The sequence below is a fragment of the Chanodichthys erythropterus genome, chromosome 2, assembly GCF_024489055.1.
Source record: "Chanodichthys erythropterus isolate Z2021 chromosome 2, ASM2448905v1, whole genome shotgun sequence".
Taxonomy (NCBI): domain Eukaryota; kingdom Metazoa; phylum Chordata; class Actinopteri; order Cypriniformes; family Xenocyprididae; genus Chanodichthys; species Chanodichthys erythropterus.
Genome location: NC_090222.1, coordinates 40,065,001 through 40,089,161, shown reverse-complemented (window position 1 = coordinate 40,089,161; position 24,161 = coordinate 40,065,001). Strand labels below are relative to the sequence as shown.

Genomic DNA, 24,161 nt, shown 5'->3' with positions numbered 1-24,161 from the left:
ATATTTCATAATTTTACTGTATTTTTGATCAAATAAATTCAGCTTTGATTATAGGAATAAATTACATTTTACTAAGTATTCACAAAAAATGTCTGGTTTAAATTTTAATAATATTTTGTGATTTTTACTGTATTTTTAATCAAATAAATCCAGCTTGGATCACATGAATAAATTACAGTTCACTAAGTATTCACATAGAAAATAGCTATTTTAAACTGTAATAATATTTCATAATTTTACTGTATTTTTGATCAAATAAATTCAGCTTTGATTATAGGAATAAATTACATTTTACTAAGTATTCACAAAAAATGTCTGGTTTAAATTTTAATAATATTTTGTGATTTTTACTGTATTTTTAATCAAATAAATCCAGCTTTGATCACAGGAATAAATTACAGTTTACTATATATTCACATAGAGAACAGCTATTTTAAGTTGTAAAAATATTTCACAATTTTTACTGTATTTGTGATCAAATATATTTAAGTTGTACTGTAATTTTATTTTAGTATGCAGCATACTCCATATATTGATGTTGCAGGCTGTATTCAGTGACTATCGTAGTAATAAACATTGAAAAATGCATTTCAGAATGCAGAATTCCAACTGTTAAACTGTTCTGCCGGACATTATACAGTATTTATATTTACTAGTTTATAATCATAAAATATATATATTTTTAATCAGTGATCATCAGCAGTATGAGTCTGAAACGGCGGCGCAGAGAGTCTGAGGATTGAAATGGAACTTTCTGACAGTGGCAGGTGCTCAGAGCGGATGTGTGCTGGTTTAAATCAAAGATAAGCGAGCTTAACATATCATATATCCAGACATGTGTCCCGCAGGATTAGAAATGTGTCAAAGCAGGAATATTAGTCGAACGTCAGATGGCTGAGAGATAAATAAGGACAGTCGACTGCATTCATATCTGTATCATGATAGATTATCTGGTCTTTTGTTTCTTGCACAAACCAATTTTTTATTTTCATTATTTTTTGATGAAACGGTCTGATTTGCAGGTTGTAACCAGTAAAAATCCGTCAACTAATCTTGAGTTTCGCATCTTCTCTTCATCTCTCCTCAGAATTACAAAGCAGTTCTTGTGGGAATCCAGGAGTTCCTGCCAAAGGAATCCTGAATGGAACAAGCTTCAATGTGGGAGACCGAATCCGGTACCACTGTGTGTCTGGATACACCCTGGATGGCCACGCACAGCTGACCTGTGTCACCAGCACGTCTAATGTAGCCGTGTGGGACTTTCCTATTCCCATCTGCAGAGGTAAGCACGCTTGGGGAATGGCGCTGAGAAACTCCTTTTCATTTTCTGGACACTTGATTTTTCGAGGCTGAGCTGTTATTAAAAGCGTTGCAGGGCAGTAATGCATTTAGACACACTTAAAACGTCTGACTGTCATTGCATTAGATGATTAAATATCAATGCAATTGGCTTCTGGAAACAAATGATGCACAAGCTCTTCTCAGAACTAGATGTTTTGTAATGACATTTATCTAACAAGGACGGATCGTTTGTAAGTTAAAACAATATTGATATTTTTCAGCCATTTATGATGGTCAGTATATATTTTGATAATTGTGTATATGCTCTGAATTTTTTTGTTTTGTTTTTCAATCAGGACCCATAATTTTAAAAAAAAGACTTTTTTTTCCAAGTAGATTCAAAATGCAGTAGCATTACATGTTTTTGTCTAAATGAATACAAGGAAGATTTATTAAACAATTTTTGATAAAACATTTTAATAAAATAAATAATTTTTATTTGTTTATTTTTTTTTTTTTGTGTGTGTGTGGATTAAGATAACAATACCTTATAGCAAACTAATTAAATAAATAATGAACAATAATCATATTATTATTTTATTATTAACAACAACAACAACAATAATAATAATTATTATAAATAAATAAATAAATAAATAAATAAATAAATAAATAAATAAATAAACAAATAAATAAATGCATACATACATGCATGCATATATGCATACATACTAACACATACATACATGCATACATACAAGCATACACACACACACACACACATACATACATACATGCACGCATACATACATACATACATGCACACATACATACATACATGCATACATACCCGCATTCATACATGCACACATACATACATACATACATACATGCATACATACATACATACATACATGAATACATACATACATATACGCATGCATATATACATACATGCATACATACATACATACATACATACATACCTGCATTCATACATGCACACACACATACATACATACATACATACATACATACATACATGCATATATACATGCACACATACATACATGAATACATACATACATATACGCATGCATATATACATACATGCATGCATACATACATACATACATACATACCTGCATTCATACATGCACACACACATACATACATACATACATGCATATATACATGCATACATGCACACATACATACATACATACATACATACATGCATACATACATACATGCACATACATTCATACATGCATACATACATACATGCACATACATACATGCATACATACGTACATACATACATACATACATACATGCATACATACATGCATACATACATACATGCACATACATACATGCATACATACATACATACATACATACATGCATATATACATGCATACATGAATACATAGATACATACATACATACATATATACATACATGAATACATACATACATTTTACGGTGGCAAAAAAAAAAAAAAAAATCACTGAATCAGAGTTTTGAAACAATTCTTTGAAATAGCTTGAACTTATTCACAGAAATGAATCAAACTTCCCATGTTTTAAATCACAGGCATCTCTTTCTTAAACTAATACCAAAAGCATCAGAAATATATTGTGAATATTGGATATTTCAGCCAGTCCTTTAACCATCTGGTGTTTTGGTAATTTAGTGGATGTATGAAGTCAGTTGTCATCAAGTTCACACAGCAGAGTTCATCACGTTAACTACGAACATCTTCCACTGCAGTGTGACAACCACAAAGTGTCCAAATACTATTTATAAACGGCATTTCTTCATCATATAAAACCTGAAATACTTACTTTGAAGTGTTTTGCTTGTGCTGTCTTTCTTTAAAATGCCACATGCTGTGATATTTTGTTATCTAATGCAATGGCTTTCAGACATTAAGTAAGTATGGTTTAAGTGTCCAAACACTTTTTGGGTCACAGACTCTTTTATAAGCTGCGTTGTTTGCTCAAAAGTGAATCCGGCTACTTTGCTGTAAGCCCAGAATACTCTGGCTTTGTCTTTGATATATGCAGCTTTCATATTATTCTGTTTTGTTGAATTTCAAATGAACGCTGTTTTTAACTTGTATTGTGCTTAAAATTCTCTCTGCTTCTCATTTGTCTTTCTGGGATTGCTTTAGATATGGTGATTTATGAAATGTTCTGCAGTGCCTGCTGTAAATTCCTGCAGTTCTTTTGCATTAGTCTTCTTTTGCGTGGCACAATCAAACGTGAGTCGCCCCAGTGGGAAATGCCTCCGAAATACAGTTAATAATTTAGGTGTTGCTTTAATTATCAGCGTGAGAATCTTTGATGTGCACTCAGGTATCGTGGGTAGCATTTTACATTTTAGAATATGATGCATGATTGAACTGAATAAAGATAGAATATGCTGTCTCCCCAGGATATGTGAAAAATGAGTGCTGCTGTATCATTTGTGCTTGATGAAAGATGAACATCGCTCAAAACTTATCGATGAAAGGTACTTTTTGTGTAGAAAAGGCCTCATTAAGAAGCATTTAAACCAGCAAACATGTTTGATGTATTATAGCCTCTCATCTTCTTATTAGTTTTGCTTCTGTAGCTTCTAGATGGTTGAATGAAGACAGAAACCGTGTTTGTGACTCACTATTTTGGTTATGAAATTCTCTTTAATTGGGTTGAAGTCTGCGTCGTCAAACTGGTTCAACTCTTTGATTTGAGTAAACTCAGAAGTTGCTAACACAGATAACAGTATATTTTCTTGGTGGAGGACTGATTGAGTTTTTGGCTGGTTGTTTAAATCCAAACAGTGACTTATATATGCCCCTATATTGAAGTGATGCAGAATACCATGCACTTGTTTGTCAGCTTCTACCTGGAGTGCTATTTCAGCCCACATCTCCCTAAGAGATCCGTGAATTCCTTCGAGAATGATGCATAATGTTCTTTCAGCAACTTTTTGTTGAACTTGATTACTCGTAAGCACTGAGAATGTTGCAATAAAGAAAATATGATCCTCAAGATGACCAGCTGTTGCAAAAAGTTTTCTAGCTCAACAAAGTTTTGGAAAATTTCAGGGAATTTTTATATTTTTAAAGATTTGGAAGGTTAGTGCTCTGATAACAAGGATATAAATAGCTGTACATTATTCATTAAGTACTGTCAAATTTGCACTTTTATGCCATATATTAAGAGTTTCATATCCATCTATCATCCCTCAATCCATCAATCTTTCTGTTTGTCTGTCTGTCTGTCATTCCTTCCATCCATCCATCCATCCATCCATCATCCATCCAACATCCATCCATCCATCTGTTTGTCTGTCTGTCATTCCATCCATCCATCCATCCATCCATCCATCCATCCATCCATCCATCCATCCATCCATCCATCCATCCATCCATCCATCCATCCATCCATCCATCCCCAAAACAAGCAAAACAGGCTGGAAGACCAACTAACCACTCATTTGCTGGTTTAATCAGCTATTTTCAGCCGGATAGTAGCACTGTGTTGCACTGCTAGCGAGATTAGAATTCTAGCTTCATCATGAATGTCTTTTCAGAGGTTTAATTAATGTTACATCAAATATAACACATGAAAATTGGTTGGACGTTTATGTGATTCCGGATGATTCACAAGAGAGAATAACTAGTGCCAGCCCTGTCTTTCCGTCTCATTCAGTGAAACGAAAGACTCGTGGCCTTGTGCTACAGCCAAATCACTCAAACCAGGGATGAATCTGTATTACACGTTTTCTGACCCCGGGCTTTTTAGCACATGCTTTTTCATCTTCAGGCAAGGGAAATTGATCTTCTTTGATGAGGATATCTGAGCCTGGAAGCTTGCCCCTTCTCGCCGCCTCCTCTGGATGTCATTAAAGCCAACTATATTGCTGGTAAATGCAAAGCACAGGGAGAAATGGCGCTTGAATGCAGCCTTGGATGGCTGCTTTGTGTTTATGCCACCTGAGAGGAAGACCTGTGACAAATGCAGCTCTTGGGAAGCCAAAATGTTCCAAGAATAATAGACCTGTTGGCTGCGCATTTCAGAAAATCAGCGTCCAGTTTTTTAATGTTTTAAAAACATTAAAGACACCATATTATGCTCTTTTACAAAGTCTTGATTTTATTTTTGGCTCTAATAGAAGAGGTTTGCATGCAATATTTTCCTCATATTCTCTATTGCTGCAGCTTCTCTCTTCCCAGTCTGTCAGTAATGTTCTGTTTAGTTCAGGGCCTAAAATTAACACTGTCCAAGCACCTAATGTGAGTAAAAATCTGCAATGCAATGTTGTGAGAACATGAACGTGAACAAACGTGAATGATGCTCAGGACGGTTGACTGTCCAGTGCTCCATCATCCTGAAAGTTTTAGAATTGCCAGATTAATTATTCAAGCGCAAGAAGATGCGAAAGAGAACTCGATTCGTGACTCTCTGTGTGGGAAGTTTTCTGCGCGCAAAGCAATCATCGAAGTGCACGCCCAGAATTTGCGTCTCAGAACAGATCTCAAATACTGAATTGGACTTTCTTTCACATTGTCTTGTGCTTGGAAATGCCTGTATTGGCAAGTATCAGTGTAAACATAGTCAGTTATGTTTGAAGTGAACATAAACAGTTGAGAAAGAAAAGGCATGTGTATCAGTATATTGGATCCATGCATTCACTCTTAAAGTGACAGCAGCCTAATAAACCTGCTGCTGTCTGTGTCATTAATGTGAATCAAACAGCAAAAGCCAAAGAAAAATCCGTCCCTGCTCTTGACTTAATAACTTTAAGGATTAATCTAAAGTTTAATTGATGCACTGAAGTCTATGCAGTGTTATTTTACATTTGATGTACCTGAAATTTTGGCGTCATAACTTTTCTGTTTCATGGCTGGTAAAAAAATATTTATGGCCGGTAAATTTTCTTAAGTCACTTGCCATTGGCAGGTGTGACAAAAAGTTAGTTTTAAGCCCTGGTTTAGTTCCTGTCTCTATGAAGCCCCTCCTTCTGAAAAGCACAGTGTGCTCTGATTGGTCGGCTGGAGCAGTGTGTTGTGATTGGTGTTTGGGAAATGTCCCACCACCATAACCGCCAGTTTCAACACACTACTAACTAACTCAACCAGATCTTTTTAAACAGATATTCTATTAATGTTACTGGAATAACTTTGAGATAACAGAATGTTCAGAGAATGTTCCCTGGGATGAGAGAATTTTAATAGAAACGTATATAAAACCAATTCTGTAGTAGATTAGCCATGGGGAAACATTGCTGCAATGCTTCTCCCTCTTCCTCTCTGTTCTTCGGCCATTCAAAGAGGAGCGGGACCCTCAGAATGGGCAGATGGTCTTTTGATCCCATTTCCTCAGAGAAAACTGCCCATTCTCTTGATGTAGGAGCTCATCCAAGAGTCCCCAGCAGCCCTCTTCGGCACACTTGAATGGCAGATATCTCCGAATCCAGATGGAACAAGCTAGATTGAGGGGACACACTCTCAAAAGCGTTCAAATTCTTGCTGTGCGAGCAGTTTCTGTGGTTTGATTGGCTGTCGGACATGCTTCCTGTGACTGTCGCCTGTCCATATCAACATCTCTGCTGGAGCAGCTGTGAATGGCATGTTCTTTCTGACAGCTTAAAACCCTGAAGAACATGTCGAGATGTTTGCCTCGCTGTGACAGTTTAGTGTCTTGCATGACAAAGCGAGCTTATCTTATCTCTGCTTACCTCCTTGCTCATTTAGCAGCCAGTTCCAAAACTGAGTACATCAAACCCATTTTCACAGAGTAGCTGTTTGTCTCAGAGCAATATCCCAACCATGAATGCTGAAATCCAGCATAAAAATGTAATGTATATAGTGGAAAGAACATTATCATTTCAAAGGCTTCTGAATTCAGGACCCACGGCTGCCAGTTGCAGTGCCTGCACCAAAGTTCATGCAGAAGCAGCTCTGCTTAAAATTTCATGGAAATTTGTGAGCAGAAATAAATAAATATATATATATATATATATATATATATATATATATATATATATATATATATATATATATATATATATATATATATATATATATATATATATATATATATATAAATAAATAAATATATATATATATATATATATATATATATATATATATGTATATTATAATATATGTATATTATAATATATAACTGGCTAAATCTGGATACTCAGGACATTCTGTGCTTTATTTTTAAATTATTTTGTTTATTTTGTTTATTAAATCATTTTTTATTATTTAAATACATGCTCTATACTTGGAAACACATGTAATTTAGCCTGTTCTCAGCATGAGGTCACAATGTAAAATTGCCAAACAAAGTGTTTAAAAATGCAAAAAATTCAAAAATATACATTAAAACTGAAAGGCAGAGCTCTGTAATATATTACACAATACAAAAACTAAGTCTAAATTAAATTTTCTATAAAAAAAAATGGTTATCAAAGTTGTGTCCTCACTTTCTGTCAACTCTTCTGTCACTTTCTATTTCCTGCTCATTGTGGATTTCACAGTAGGACATATAATCCAGTTTTTGTCAACTTCATCAGTATTTGTCAACACTGTCAGTATTTGTCAACTCCATCAGTATTTGTCAACTCTGTCATTATGTGTCAACACCATCAGTTTTTGTCAACTCCATCATTATGTGTCAACACCATCAGTTTTTGTCAACACTGTCATTATGTGTCAACTCCATCAGTATTTGTCAACACTGTCAGTATTTGTCAACTCCCTCATTATGTGTCACCTCCATCAGTATTTGTCAACTCCATCAGTTTTTGTCAACTCTGTCATTATGTGTCAACACCATCAGTTTTTGTCAACTTCGTCAGTATTTGTCAACGCTGTCTGTATTTGTCAACACCATCAGTATTTGTCAACTCCATCAGTATTTGTCAACACTGTCAGTATTTGTCAACTCCATCAGTATTTGTCAACACTGTCAGTTTTTGTCAACTCCATCAGTATTTGTCAACTCCATCAGTATTTGTCAACTCCGTCAGTTTTTGTCAACTCCATCATTGTGTCAACACCATCAGTATTTGTCAACTCCATCAGTATTTGTCAACTCCATCAGTATTTGTCAACTCCGTCAGTTTTTGTCAACTCCATCATTGTGTCAACACCATCAGTATTTGTCAACTCCATCAGTATTTGTCAACTCCATCAGTATTTGTCAACTCCGTCAGTTTTTGTCAACTCCGTCATTGTGTCAACACCATCAGTATTTGTCAACTCTGTCATTGTGTCAACACCATCAGTATTTGTCAACTCCGTCAGTATTTGTCAACTCCATCTGTTTTTGTCAACTCCATCATTATGTGTCAACACCATCAGTATTTGTCAACTCCGTCATTGTCAACACCATCAGTATTTGTCAACACCATCAGTATTTGTCAACTCCATCAGTATTTGTCAACTCCGTCATTATGTGTTACCTCCATCAGTATTTGTCAACTCTGTCAGTATTTGTCAACACCATCAGTTTTTGTCAACTCCGTCATTATTTGTCAACTCTGTCATTATGTGTCAACACCATCAGTTTTTATCAACTCCATCATTATGTGTCAACACCATCAGTATTTCTCAACTCCATCAGTATTTGTCAACTCCGTCATTGTGTCAACACCATCAGTATTTGCCAACTCCGTCATTGTGTCAACACCATCAGTATTTGTCAACTCTGTCAGTATTTGTCAACTCCATCTGTTTTTGTGTACTCCATCATTGTGTCAACACCATCAGTATTTGTCAACTCCATCAGTATTTGTCAACACTGTCAGTATTTGTCAACACTGTCAGTATTTGTCAACTCTGTCATTATTTGTCAACACCATCAGTTTTTGTCAACTCCGTCAGTATTTGTCAACACTGTCAGTATTTGTCAACTCCATCAGTATTTGTCAACTCCGTCATTATGTGTTACCTCCATCAGTATTTGTCAACACTGTCAGTATTTTTCAACTCCGTCATTGTCAACACCATCAGTATTTGTCAACTCCGTCAGTATTTGTCAACTCCGTCAGTATTTGTCAACACTGTCAGTATTTGTCAACTCCGTCATTGTCACCTCCATCAGTATTTGTCAACTCCATCAGTATTTGTCAACTCTGTCATTATGTGTCAACACCATCAGTATTTGTCAACACCATCAGTTTTTGTCAACTCCGTCAGTATTTGTCAACTCCATCAGTATTTGTCAACACTGTCAGTATTTGTCAACTCTGTCATTATTTGTCAACACCACCAGTTTTTGTCAACTCCGTCAGTATTTGTCAACACCATCAGTTTTTGTCAACTCCATCAGTATTTGTCAACTCCGTCAGTATTTGTCAACTCCGTCAGTATTTGTCAACTCTGTCATTATGTCAACACCATCAGTTTTTGTCAACTCCATCATTATGTGTCAACACCATCAGTTTTTGTCAACACTGTCATTATGTGTCAACACCATCAGTTTTTGTCAACTCCATCAGTATTTGTCAACACTGTCAGTATTTGTCAACTCCGTCATTATGTGTCACCTCCATCAGTATTTGTCAACTCCATCAGTTTTTGTCAACTCTGTCATTATGTGTCAACACCATCAGTTTTTGTCAACTTCGTCAGCATTTGTCAACACTGTCAGTATTTGTCAATGCCATCAGTATTTGTCAACTCCATCAGTGTTTGTCAACACTGTCAGTATTTGTCAACTCCATCAGTATTTGTCAACACTGTCAGTTTTTGTCAACTCCATCAGTATTTGTCAACTCCGTCAGTATTTGTCAACTCCGTCAGTATTTGTAAACTCTGTCATTATGTGTCAACACCATCAGTTTTTGTCAACTCCATCATTATGTGTCAACACCATCAGTATTTGTCAACTCTATCAGTATTTGTAAACTCCGTCATTGTGTCAACACCATCAGTATTTGTCAACTCTGTCATTATGTCAACACCATCAGTATTTGTCAACTCTATCAGTATTTGTAAACTCCGTCATTGTGTCAACACCATCAGTATTTGTCAACTCTGTCATTATGTCAACACCATCAGTATTTGTCAACTCCGTCAGTATTTGTCAACTCCATCTGTTTTTGTCAACTCCATCATTATGTGTCAACACCATCAGTATTTGTCAACACTGTCAGTATTTGTCGACTCCGTCATTGTCAACACCATCAGTATTTGTCAACTCCATCAGTATTTGTCAACTCTGTCAGTATTTGTCAACACTGTCAGTATTTGTCAACTCTGTCATTATTTGTCAACACCATCAGTTTTTGTCAAATCCATCATTGTGTCAACACCATCAGTATTTGTCAACTCAATCAGTATTTGTCAACACTGTCAGTATTTTTCAACTCCGTCATTGTCAACACCATCAGTATTTGTCAACTCAATCAGTATTTGTCAACTCCGTCATTATGTGTTACCTCCATCAGTATTTGTCAACTCTGTCAGTATTTGTCAACACCATCAGTTTTTGTCAACTCCGTCAGTATTTGTCAACTCTGTCATTATGTGTCAACACCATTAGTTTTTATCAACTCGATCATTGTGTCAACACCATCAGTATTTGTCAACTCCATCAGTATTTGTCAACACCGTCATTGTGTCAACACATCAGTATTTGCCAACTCCGTCAATGTGTCAACACCATCAGTATTTGTCAACTCCGTCAGTATTTGTCAACTCCATCAGTTTTTATCAACTCCATCATTATGTGTCAACACCATCAGTATTTCTCAACTCCATCAGTATTTGTCAACTCCGTCATTGTGTCAACACCATCAGTATTTGCCAACTCCGTCAATGTGTCAACACCATCAGTATTTGTCAACTCCATCTGTTTTTGTGTACTCCATCATTATGTGTCAACACCATCAGTATTTGTCAACTCCATCAGTATTTGTCAACACCATCAGTATTTGTCAACTCCATCAGTATTTGTCAACTCTGTCAGTATTTGTCAACAATGTCATTATTTGTCAACACCATCAGTTTTTGTCAACACCATCAGTTTTTGTCAACTCCATCATTGTGTCAACACCATCAGTATTTGTCAACACCATCAGTATTTGTCAACTCCATCAGTATTTGTCAACTCCATCATTATGTGTTACCTCCATCAGTATTTGTCAACTCTGTCAGTATGTGTCAACTCCATCTGTTTTTGTGTACTCCATCATTATGTGTCAACACCATCAGTATTTGTCAACTCCATCAGTATTTGTCAACACTGCCAGTATTTGTCAACTCCATCATTGTCAACACCATCAGTATTTGTCACCTCCGTCAGTATTTGTCAACTCCGTCAGTATTTGTCAACATCATCAGTATTTGTCAACTCCATCAGTATTTGTCAACACTGTCAGTATTTTTCAACTCCGTCATTGTCAACACCATCAGTATTTTTCAACTCCATCAGTATTTGTCAACACTGTCAGTATTTTTCAACTCCGTCATTGTCAACACCATCAGTATTTGTCAACTCCGTCAGTATTTGTCAACTCCGTCAGTATTTGTCAACACTGTCAGTATTTGTCAACTCCATCAGTATTTGTCAACTCCATCAGTTTTTGTCAACTCTGTCATTATGTGTCAACACCATCAGTTTTTGTCAACTCCATCAGTATTTGTCAACACCATCAGTATTTGTCAACACTGTCAGTATTTGTCAACTCCGTCATTATGTGTCACCTCCATCAGTATTTGTCAACACTGTCATTATGTGTCAGCACCATCAGTATTTGTCAACTCCATCAGTTTTTGTCAACTCTGTCATTATGTGTCAACACCATCAGTATTTGTCAACTCCATCAGTTTTTGTCAACTCTGTCATTATGTGTCAACACCATCAGTTTTTGTCAACTCCATCAGTATTTGTCAACACCATCAGTATTTAACACAGCGAAGGTGTGAGGTTTTTATTAATTTTGAAACAAATGTCTTATTCTTTGTTAATTTATTGTGTTAAAATATTAAAATATCAACTGAGCTACCTAAGAACATTGGTTATATATGTTTAATATTAAAAAAGAGGTTTGATAATTAAGGAATTTAGGAACTGGATTGTTCATAATAACCCTAACCCAAGAAAAAAATTAGATTTTTTTTTTTTTTTTTTTTCACTTAGCTCCTTTTACACCATTATTACAAAATGGAAGTCTTTACACTGTTGCTGGATGGATCAAATTAAAACATCATGCTTTTTAATGCGTCTGATGAAGTTGACACAAATTAAGTTCTGAAGTGAATAAATGTACATTTTTAGAAAAAAGCATTTTCAGAAAAACCTGTTCATTAAAATCCTGTACATTAGCTGAGACCTTTGTCTACAAATATATCAGTTTTAAAAAAAAAGTATTATTAAATTAAAACTAACTTCTAAAACATGTTTTGTCCCTTATCTCAAGAATCAGTCACTGTTTAGCTTGAGTAGCTTTTAGCATTTTTTTCATGCTCATATTGCCATTGATAAGTGACATAAGTGCTTTCTGTTCTCTTAAAGCAACGCAGGAAGGAGTTTAAAAAAAATGAAGAATGGAAATGTACAATAAGCATCATGAAAAAGACATGGCTAAAGGCCATAATTTGGATATATTGTGCTATTTCATAGTGGTTTTCTCTCTTTTTAACTTTAACAGAAAACTTTGTAGTGCTAATGCAACAAAATCAAGATCATTAGATATATCTGTGTAGCCACAGAAAATGATGGGAAATGCAATTTGGTTGCACAAGCCTGCCGCTTCATTAACTGACTAAATGAACAGTATTTTCTGGCATGTTTTGAACAGTACACACAATATGAACAAAATAAATTGTATTGTCAACATTCACAATTAAAACTTAATTGAGCAACACCAGTTTTTTTTTTCCAAGCTCCCCCCTAAAAAATCCAGTTTTCCCACTCTAACTATTTCCAGCAAAGTTATTTGCTTCTTCCATTTACAAGGTGTCTGTCTTGTGGAAGATAAAGCACCCTGTGACAAAGAATCTCATATATTGCGATTATTGATTCTTTTATGTGCTCTGTAAGTGTGTCACAGGTGTGTGATTCAGCTGTCGAATGAAAACCTGTGATGCAATCCTGACACACTGTTCTTGCATGTAGACCATGTGCTGAACTCTACATCCTACTACTAATGATAATCATTACCTGACGCTGGATGCAGTGTGCAGGATTGCATAAATGGGAGTTTGGAAGAAAATTACATGCTTTATTTTTAAATTCATCCAACAGGAATTTAAATACTAACTGTCTGTCAATAGAGACATGCTTTTGTTGAAAGTTAACAACGTTCACAACCTTCATTCTCATATTATACATACATACATATAATACCTATGTATTAGTGGTGTAACAATACACAAACATGACGCTTCTGTACATACCTCAGTACTGAAGTCACGGTAAAGTAAATATAACGAATATATAAGCTAATATAGTGCATATATTTAGTGAAATTCTCCCTCTAGAGTTCATTTCTTTAGTGAACTAACATGCTGTGGACACTAAATGACTGACCTGAGGTAAATGTAATGCTACGTGAGATATTATTCTCAAGCTGTTTTATTGATGTCTTTCTGCGGTTGAAACACTGGTTGAGAGATTACATGTAAACATATGTTGTTATTCCTGTTGTGGTAGTTAGCAAACAGCATTGCATTACCGCACACCCATTATATATATATAACACACATTATATATATATAATGTGTGTTATATATATATAATGGGTGTGCGGTAATGCAATGCTGTTTGCTAACCACAACAGGAATAATAATGTAACAAGATATATTTTTAGGAAGTAAATGGATTTGATTTTGATTGCATGTTGATTTGAAGCGGTTTCTATTTTAATATTAATTTTGCGCAGAAATGCTACAGGCTTGAAATGCTAATATGCATACTTCAGTTTTGGTGTTGATGCATATTCATAATCTGAGGCAGTTGATGTTTTTATAAAGTGGCCCCAAAAAGTATTTGGACATTGTCACACTTAAATGTCTGCAAACCAATGATGCTAGATCTCTTCTCAGAACTAACTTTATTTCATTTTTACACAGTGACTTTTAATGAAAATTAAAGGCACACGGCCGTAAAATGATGCAATTCACTGCTGTTGAGTGTGGAAATACACTTTGCAGGTGGTGTAAAGCCAGGCAGGGCTAATATGAACGATAATGTAACCATATTCAACAGGGTTTGGGTTTATTCTCTAACACTCATCGAGGAGTGTTGAACTTTCACTCTGATGAAAGAACAAAAACGACAGTTCATCCTTCAGAATAAAAGATAATGAGAATCCAAATGAAGTCTTGAAAAGCAACATTAATCCCTCATAGTGTGATGTTTCTTCTTCTGGGCTCTGCTTTAATGAGTGAGGATAAGGGATGTACCGATCTATTATCCAGTACCTTTCATGTTCCCGTCACATCAGCCTACATTAGATTCAGCAAATGCCTTGAATTCACTGCCTCTTCTGCATAGCCTCAGTTTCAGACAGCACAGCCCTGGACCGCTCTCTCTCTCTCTCTCTGTGTAATCCATTTTGCAGACAAAACTGAAAAAGGACTTTTTTTTTTTTTTTTTTATCTGGCAAACTCTAATCTGATTGGCTGGCTTTATGCAGCTTCCAGGAGTGAGTCTGGAATGAAATAATAGCTGTTTCCATCCAAAATTGCAAATTTAACTTGTGCACAAAATTGGACTATAAGTTAAAATATTTGCGAATAAAGCAGTGTTTCCATCCAATGTGTTCAAGAGAGCAAAATCATCACTTCCAGGGAAATTGCCACAAAATGAATAAATGGAAGTTGCTTCAATCAGGCTGATCATAAATGAGTTGGTCTCAGAGCGTCAGACGAAACACAGTAAACACTGTCATGTGATCTTGCATTCAGATGCTGGTGTTTGTGAACACAATCGTGTGAGACGCTTCTGGAGGGAATTAAACCAAATCATTCTGATGACAGACTTTGACCAGCATTTGAGATGCTGCGATGCAATTGGTCCACTCGTTAGTCCAGTTATCCAATCACAGCCTCTTCTGAGACAAAGTCACCTGTGTTTGAGAGATTTATTCAGTAAATGTGTTTCCATCACAGTTTATGCATGTCGTCTTCTCGGATAAAAATGCATTCGCCTCAATTGAGCTATAAGTTTTTATGCACGTTTTTAGAATTTATTTGCATCTTCGCAGCAATTTTTTATGCAATATCCTAAAATAGGTGGATGGAAACATAGCCAAAGTTGTGTTTACAGGTTGACACAGAAAGCTTTTGACTCTAAAATAATAATTAGAAGCATGAAAATAGATAGTATTGTGGGCAGTAAATTCTGAATGAACTAGATTTTATTTAGACTTAACTTTAAAAAACAAAACAAATAAATTAAAAGTAAATTTTATTTTATTTTCTGTATTATGTCTATGAAAAGTACTGATCTGAAGTTTTAAATACTTTTGGATGATCAGAAATCTATGCATATATTCCGATATTTTCTGTATAATGGTTTGTGGAGACCACCCTACCATAATCTATCATTACGGAAGAAATAATTGATGGCCAGCCAATCAATTATTTTTAGAAAAAAATATTACAACAATGGCTGCATGGAAGAAATGTAAATAATTTATCATATTAAATTTCATCATTTATCATTAAAGTGCCCCTATTGTGCTATTTAAAGCTTCCCAATTTTATTCTGTAGTCTCCTGCAATAGGTTTACGTGCATCCAAGGTCAGAAAACACTAATTTTCTCATTATATTGAACATCACCTCATTTCTCAGAGTCTGAAACAGTTCAAAGATTCAGGAAGTGAAACTGGAATTACCGATGACTCGTTTCAGAATCGATTCTTTCTTTTAGGAGATAATAACTTTATTTGTTGTACACTTTGATCTTTACAACTTTGCAGAGCTTTTACATTCACAAACAGATTTATTACACACTACATGAAAGGGGGTATTTGAAAAAGCATAATTTAGCACTTTAATTAATTAATTAATTTATTTTTTATTTTTTTCACTCTGTTCTTGTGGTATAATCTACTTCAGTTCATATTTCCCTAAACAAATAGTTTAGTGCCTACAGTATGTTGGTCAGATGGTCTCTTTCTGTCAAAGTGGACAGATCTAAACCAGCATAAGCTGCTGTGTGAACGAGGCCTTTTGCTGTTTAGTCAGAAATGTTGTTTACGTGCAACTCCCCACTGCACTGCAAACATGTTACATTCCCTGCATCTTAAGCGCCTGTGCAGATCTAGACCCTCGTGCGGCTGGAACTCATTCGTTATTTTCTCCTTGCATGAGCTGTCGAGAGAGTCCTGTGATAAAGCATGAGTTTGCCTAAAATAGCTTTTTAGGCCAGAAATGCCAACATATAAGGCAATTTACAGCTTAGGGAACGTGGACTGCCAGAACACATTAATAGATATGAAGCCCAAGCTTTCAAAAATGTTAGTAATGGATGTTTCACTGCTTTGAAGCATCAAACGCACCTGCTGTCTGCTGGATTCGTAATGAACGAGATGTGCATCGCTACATGTGCATTTAAAACGATATTTAAATGCGCACAATGAAATTTACAAATCGGGAATCATATCTCTCGCTGTCGGAAATAACTGAACTCTAGTATGTCTGTTATCGCTCTTTATTTTGTTCAGACTCTTTAAAGTAATAGTTCATTGTGAATGAGAGTTCAGAGCTTTGGTGGAGGGGAATATTTTCACAGAATAACAATTACATTTAAAGGAAAAGTTCACCCAAAAATGAACATGAGCATTATTTATTATATGGGCCATTCTTCAGAATTGGTGCAAACTGCTGTCCCACAACCAAAAAACACATTTAAAAGCATTTAAGTATTCAAATTTTAGATGTTTACTAAGATCTTTCTATTATCTACGGAAGAGGATTAGGGCCAAGCAATAATAAAAAAATCAAACCATCTCGAGATTAAAGTTGTTAAATTTCGAGAAAAAACTCAAGAAAAAAGTCGAGATAAAATGTTAAGAATAAACTCGTTAAATTACGAGAAAAAAGTCATTAAATTATGAGAAAAAAGTCATTAAATTACGAGAACAAATTCGTTAAATTTCAAGAAAAAAGTCGAGATAAAATGTTGAGAATAAACTCATTAAATTACGAGAAAAAAATTGTTAAATTTTGAGAAAAAGTCTAGATAAAATGTTGAGAATAAACTCATTAAATTATGAGAAAAAACTTGTTAAATTTCGAGATAAAATGTTGAGAATAAAGACATTAAATTACGAGAAAAAAGTTGTTAAATTACGAGAACAAATTTGTTACATTATCAGAAAAATGTTGTTAAATTTTGAGAAAAAAGTCGAGATAAAATGTTGAGAATAAACTCATTAAATTACGAGAATAATCTCATTAAATTACAAGAAAAAAGTTGCTAAATTACGAGAACAAATTTGTTAAATTACGAGAATAAATTAGTTAATTTAATGACTTTATTCTCAACATTTTATCTCGACTTTTTTCTCGAAATTTAACAAGTTTTTTTCTCGAAATTTAACTTTAATCTCGAGATGGTTTTATTTTTTTATTATTGCTCGGCCCTAATCCTCTTCCGTAATTATCTATTGAATCCCACAATAATTAAAATATCAGAAAGCTTAATAAATATAAAATCATCATTTATTGGGTATTTTTAGTTGGGAGGTGTCTGCCCCGAACCCTAACCCCTACATTCAAACTTCTGAAAATTATATTGAAATAATTTTTTGCAATTTTTTCCATTGTTATTTTTAAAAATTTATTTTTGATTTCTTTTAAAAAAGTGAAGTTAAAAAAAAGTTTTATTTTTAAATCATGAAAAAATAATTTTCCCACATGTTCATGTCACTACCGAAACAGTGTTTGAGTCATTGTCTGAGATTTTAACACACTTCTACATGTTTGATCAGGAGATATTCCTGTGTTGCTCCTCTCACAGCCTCTCTTTCACAGCAGATGAATCATCATTCTGAGTTAAATGTGTTCAGAAGTCTGAAAATCTGTGTGGAGCTTTAATGAACATCACTAACAAACACCTTTTTCTGCAATTAAGCACACTTTTTTGGGCGTTATTCTATAAAATGTAGTTTTTGTGTGTGTTCAACTGTGCTAGATAACCTTGTGCTGATTATCATCTTTGAGCGTCTCAAAAGTATCCAAAATTGTCACAACCGAAACTTCAGCACATTTCAGTAGTGACAAAAGGAACACATAATCGTTTATTTGGGGGAAATAAACACAATTTTAGTACAGTTATGCAAATCATTAGAATTTTAATATGTTTTAGTATGTGAGTTAAATCCTGCCATGTGATGTGGTCACTACCAACACATTACTGTCACGACCAAAACATGGGATGTTTTGTTAGAAATAAAGTATATTGAATGATCAACTCAGATGTTATTATAGTGTTTGATTCAAACTAATGAATCCTTCACTTTGAAATCAGTTTGATAAACTTTGTGCCTTTTACAAAGAAAGATTGGATTCAAAATACAACAAATCTCATAAATCACACTTGAAATATTGTTAAAATTGTAAATGTTATTAATTTACCTGTGAAAACTTAGGTCAATGTGACTCTTCTTATTAAATGATTTATTATTGTGTTTCGGTAGTGACAAATTTGGGGAGAGGAAAAATATTCCAAAACTTTCTAAAAATACAATATGAGAATTAACTGCGCAATTACTAGAAATGTGTACCTTGGACATTATATAATTTGCATACATACAACATTTTTTCAAGAGGTTTCCAACTCTGACTTTGAGCCTGTTCTGTAGAATGGCACATATTTATGTCATTCCAAACCGGTTTGACTTACTTTACTGCAGAAAACTCATCAAAACAAGATTGGACCCCATTGACTTTCATTGTATGGACAACAAAACAGACTCTCTCTCTCTCTTTTTTTTTTTTTAAACATCTCATTTTGTGTTTCACAGAAGAAAGAAAGTCATACTGGTTTGGAGGATAAATAAATGACTGCAAAATAATTCTGTTTTTCACATTAAGCTATTATATCTTCAGAAGAAGGCTTGCGATACTTGCTGTATTGTGCTTTTGTGAAGCTTGACAGCTCGCTATGAGTGATTGTTTCATGTAAAATAGCTTCAGAGTTTCTATTTTTGTGCTGTATGAAAATCACAATCACATATGGAGTTGAAAAATGACACGAGAGCAACGCAATGATCCATTTAATCTGTCGAACCCTGAAAATCAGATGCATTTTTTTGCATACCACTTGCGTGTGCAAGATGTTCCATTAGCTGATGTCCTGTTGATATGTGTTTTAAATATAAAAAACTCTTCATTAAGTGCAAGTGTTTTGATAAGACGCTTTCCTCTTATCCTGCATGAAGCTAATTAGATTAATTATCTGACACTGTCTCTGTTTTCAAGCCAGACTCGGGCTGCATAATTAAATGTTGATTTTAGTTTTGTTTTCGAAAAATAAATGCTTGCAAAACCCATATAATACTCATTAAAACAATCTTTCTGTTCCTCAGAACATAACCAGCAATTAGTGCGATCAACCTGATGTACAATAATGGCTCTTATCGCTGATTATTTGGTTTGTTGGCAGACAACAATCTAATCCAGTGTTGGCAAAGTACGCAAAAATTTATTTTTGGGGAGCTTCACCTTCACTGCGTGATGCTCATCATCTGCCATAATCATAATGTCAATGATTCAATGATTCAATGATTCAAGTCAAATCAAGTCAGATTTATTTGGAAAGCTCTTTTCATAATGCAGTATTGTTTCACTGACTGTGTGTTTGTCCATCAGCGGAGGACACGTGTGGCGGGACCTTCCGAGGCTCCAGTGGCAGCATCTCCAGTCCAGACTTTCAGAAGGACTATCAGAGCAGTGGTGAATGTACGTGGACCATCCTCGCTGATCCAGGAGACACCATCTCACTGGTCTTCACTGAATTCCAGATGGACAGCAAACTCGACTCTTTGGAAGTTGAGGGATCCGATCCACCGACAATATGGTGAGGACCGTGCTGGATTGTTACGGCATTATAATTGTTATGATTGCTGCTTTCTGCGATCGGTTGTTTTTCTATAATGAGTGTTAAACTGTATAATTATCCAAGGCCAGTAATTTCCTTCATATAGTTTCCTTCATATCTGTGCTAGTTTCATCTTTCTGGTGTCTCTCCACAGCCTCTTTCTTCTCACATGATTAAAAAAAAATCATTTGTTCATTCATTCATTCATTCATTCATGCATTTGTTCATTCGTTCATTCGTTCATGCATTCATTTGTTCATTCGTTCATTCATTCATTCATTCATTGGTTCATTCATTGGTTCATTCATTCATGCATTCATTCATTAATTTGTTAATTCATGCATTCATTCATTGGTTCATTCATGCATTCATGCATTCATTTGTTCATTCATTCATTCATTGGTTCATTCATTGGTTCATTCATTCATGCATTCATTCATTAATTTGTTCATTCATTCATTCATTGGTTCATTCATTCATGCATTCATTCATTAATTTGTTAATTCATGCATTCATTCATTGGTTCATTCATTCATTCATGCATTCATGCATTCATGCATTCATTTGTTCATTCATTCATTCATTCATTCATTCATTCATTCATTGGATCATTCATTGGTTCATTCATTCATTCATTCATGCATTCATGCATTCATTTGTTCATTCGTTCGTTCGTTCATTCATTCATTCATTGGTTCATTCATGCATTCATAAATTAATTCGTTCATTGGTTCATTCATGCATTCATGCATTCATTCATTCATTCATTCATTCATTCATTTGTTCATTCGTTCATTCATTCATGCATACATTAATTCATTGGTTCATTCATGCATTAATTCCTTCATTCATTCATTCATGCATTCATTCATTCAATGTTTGATTTTATAAGTTGTTAGAAAAAAATACACTATATACCCTATATATAAATAAAATTTAGTATTTATTCATTTAATTATTTATATAATACAAAATAGAAATACACTATATACCTAACATATAAATAAAATATACACACACATTATATATATATATAGTTTTTTTTATTTATTTATTGAAAATACCCTCTCTCTCTCTCTCTCTCTCTCTCTCTCTCTAAAACCTGTTTAAAAAAAAGGTATTTTTAATTTATGTATTCATTATTTATTTCATATAAAATATAAATACCCTAAATAGGGTATTTATTTATTTAATGTTCGATTTTATGTGTTGATACATAAATAAATTGGGAAATTTAATTTATTTGTTTATGTATTTATTTATTTATGCAGATAATTCATAACATAAAACACATTGTGTACTAACAATGTTTATGAGTTTGGTTTCTTTAACCTTGCGTATAGTTTTTGAGGATGAGGGCATGTTACACAATCTGTCCAAGTTTGAATTGGTATAATTTGAATAGTTGCAGGTGAATTTGCACCAAAATAGCTAGTTCGATTGGATGCACAGCCTTGGGCATTGTCAACAAAAGTTGTGGGAAGGGTTTTCTTTTCCTTTGTGTCGTTATCCTAACTATACATGATTACATGCTTAATTGCATTGTATTATTTGCATTTCATTGGTTTTCCCTGCTGTCCACATCCACCCACCACTTGAGAACCACTGAAGTAAACTCAAATCAATGTTTCATGTACATTTATTTATTTGATATATAGCTGCATAATTAGAATGATAATGCCCTTTTGCCCTTTTGCGTGTTTTTCCCTTCCCACACAATGGCTCAGTCATTTCTAGTCATTTCTGCATAGAGCATCGTTCAGAATTAATGTATGCATTGATAAGATTCAACCGCTTAATTTCAAAGTGTGGAAATGATTTTCTGTATGACAATTGAAGGAAAGGGAATGTGCGATTTATGTGTTAGATTGTCCAAAGAAGCTACTCAGAAGGTGCCAAAACTTCTATCAAACCTCTGAAATGACTTTGTGAGCTTGTGAGAATGATATGAAACAAGAATAGATGCCTTTAACTTGATTCGATGCAGCCTGCATGACTCTGCAAATCCAAAGATTTCAGTCTTGGCAGAGGAAAGCAGCGCCGCACTGAACGAATCCTCCCGTTACACTCAACTGCTGAAGCTGAAACCACAGCCAAACACCGCAAGCGCATGCTAAGAGCGCAGGAACACGATATTGTGAGCAGTATTCTGCCGTGATGTTGTGACCTTGCTTGTCGTTTGCTTTATTGATTCGCTTAAGTCATTTCTATAAGCGACATGACAAATGAAGCCAAGTTTTGTTCGAGCAGGATGAACTTCTCCCCTCTAATACTGTTCAAGCCAAACAAACAAATCAATGGTTTTGCCAGAATGACCTTTATGTAATTCTACCATACTTCCCGTGTGTGTTTGGAAAGGGCAAAAACAACAATCTTGTAAGTTACAAATCACTTCGAGAAAGGAGCCATTTCTCTCGCTCTCCACTGCTGAAAGAGCGTTCTGTGTTGGGAAAAGTCTGTTCTTTCTTTTTATCTTGATGAAACGTGCTACAGGACTTAAAGGGGACCCTTTTCACAAGATGTAATATCAGTCTCTGGTGTCTCCAGAATGTGTCTGTGAAGTTTCAACTCAAAATCCCCCACAGATCATTTATTATAGCTTGTTTTTGTGTGTGTCCCTTTAAATGCAAATGGGCAGCGGGACTTTTATTATGACACAGTCGCCGGCTGCTGTGAGACTCTGTTACACACTGCAGTAAGATAGATCCATTTTACAATATCAGATTAAATGCTGGATGATTGTGTTGATAAATGGCATGCTATTAATTTTAAAACGTATTGTATGATGGAGAAAATGCTGTATTACTGTTACTAAAAATAAAGCTGCATCTGATTATGCTATGTTAGCTACTTGACAAAATAGTGTTTTTCTCTGAGGTAAAGCATGAGACTCGCAAAAAAACAAGAAAATTAGATTTAAACAAAAAGACTATATAACAATAATTAGTTTTCTGTCTATAAATATCTCAAACAGTTGTTCCCTTGTCTATTAAAACATGTAAATATTAAAGCGTCTTTGGTGTTTTCATGGTTTCTACAACATAAACTGGAAATCGAGGATAACGCAGGTATGACGCCATTGACAGGCGACTCCTCACACGTCCCGGAGCCTTGGGTAAAATTGCAATTTTCTCATGATTTACAAATAGTTGCAAACATTTGGGATATTGTAAGTACTCAAGTGAACACAGTATATAACACTGACCTAGTGGTTTTTGGATATTTTACTGCAAAGATCTTACATATTGCACCTTTAAACGAGACACCCGAGGCAACGTTTTGCAGACTGTTTCTGGGTCAGTGTTTTTACTCATCATCAGATCAGTCATCAGGTTGAAACACTTGAGCATATTTTGGGAATATGGGCCAAATGTGTCTGCGTTTCTCCATATTGTGATGATGAAAAACGTTTATTCTTAGACGAAGGCAAACGTTCTTGTTAGTGTTATGCTGATGTGTCATTTAAAGCGAGCGTTTTTTCCACACAGAGCGCTCTGAGAAACATGACCAAATGAAGTCTTTTGTATCCGTTTGCTCCTCAGAGGTTTTACACGCCTGCCATGACTGCGGCTGCTCATTGCATACACTATTTGTCCCACTTCCCTGAGCCACACTGACAAGAAATAAATAAATTATCTCCACACACTCACGCAGATTATGTAGCATGGTGGGAGAAGGTTAAAAGCACAGCTGCATGGACTGTCAGCGTTATTTTGCAGTGCTTCTTTTGTGATAATATTATATTTTTATCGTTGCTTGTATCTGAAACATACAGAATCAGTTATTTCTGAAATAAGGGGCTTTAAAAGGAG

General features: G+C 34.8%; 1 protein-coding gene across 1 annotated transcript in view; it reads left to right on the top strand.

The window, feature by feature from the left end:
* csmd3a (CUB and Sushi multiple domains 3a) overlaps positions 1-24,161 on the top strand; it is a 389,031-nt gene that overhangs the window by 57,135 nt on the left and 307,735 nt on the right. Inside the window, exons 4-5 of the mRNA XM_067412377.1 lie at positions 1,088-1,282; positions 20,121-20,328. Coding sequence (XP_067268478.1) covers positions 1,088-1,282; positions 20,121-20,328 — 403 coding nt within the window. The remainder of the gene's footprint in view (positions 1-1,087; positions 1,283-20,120; positions 20,329-24,161) is intronic.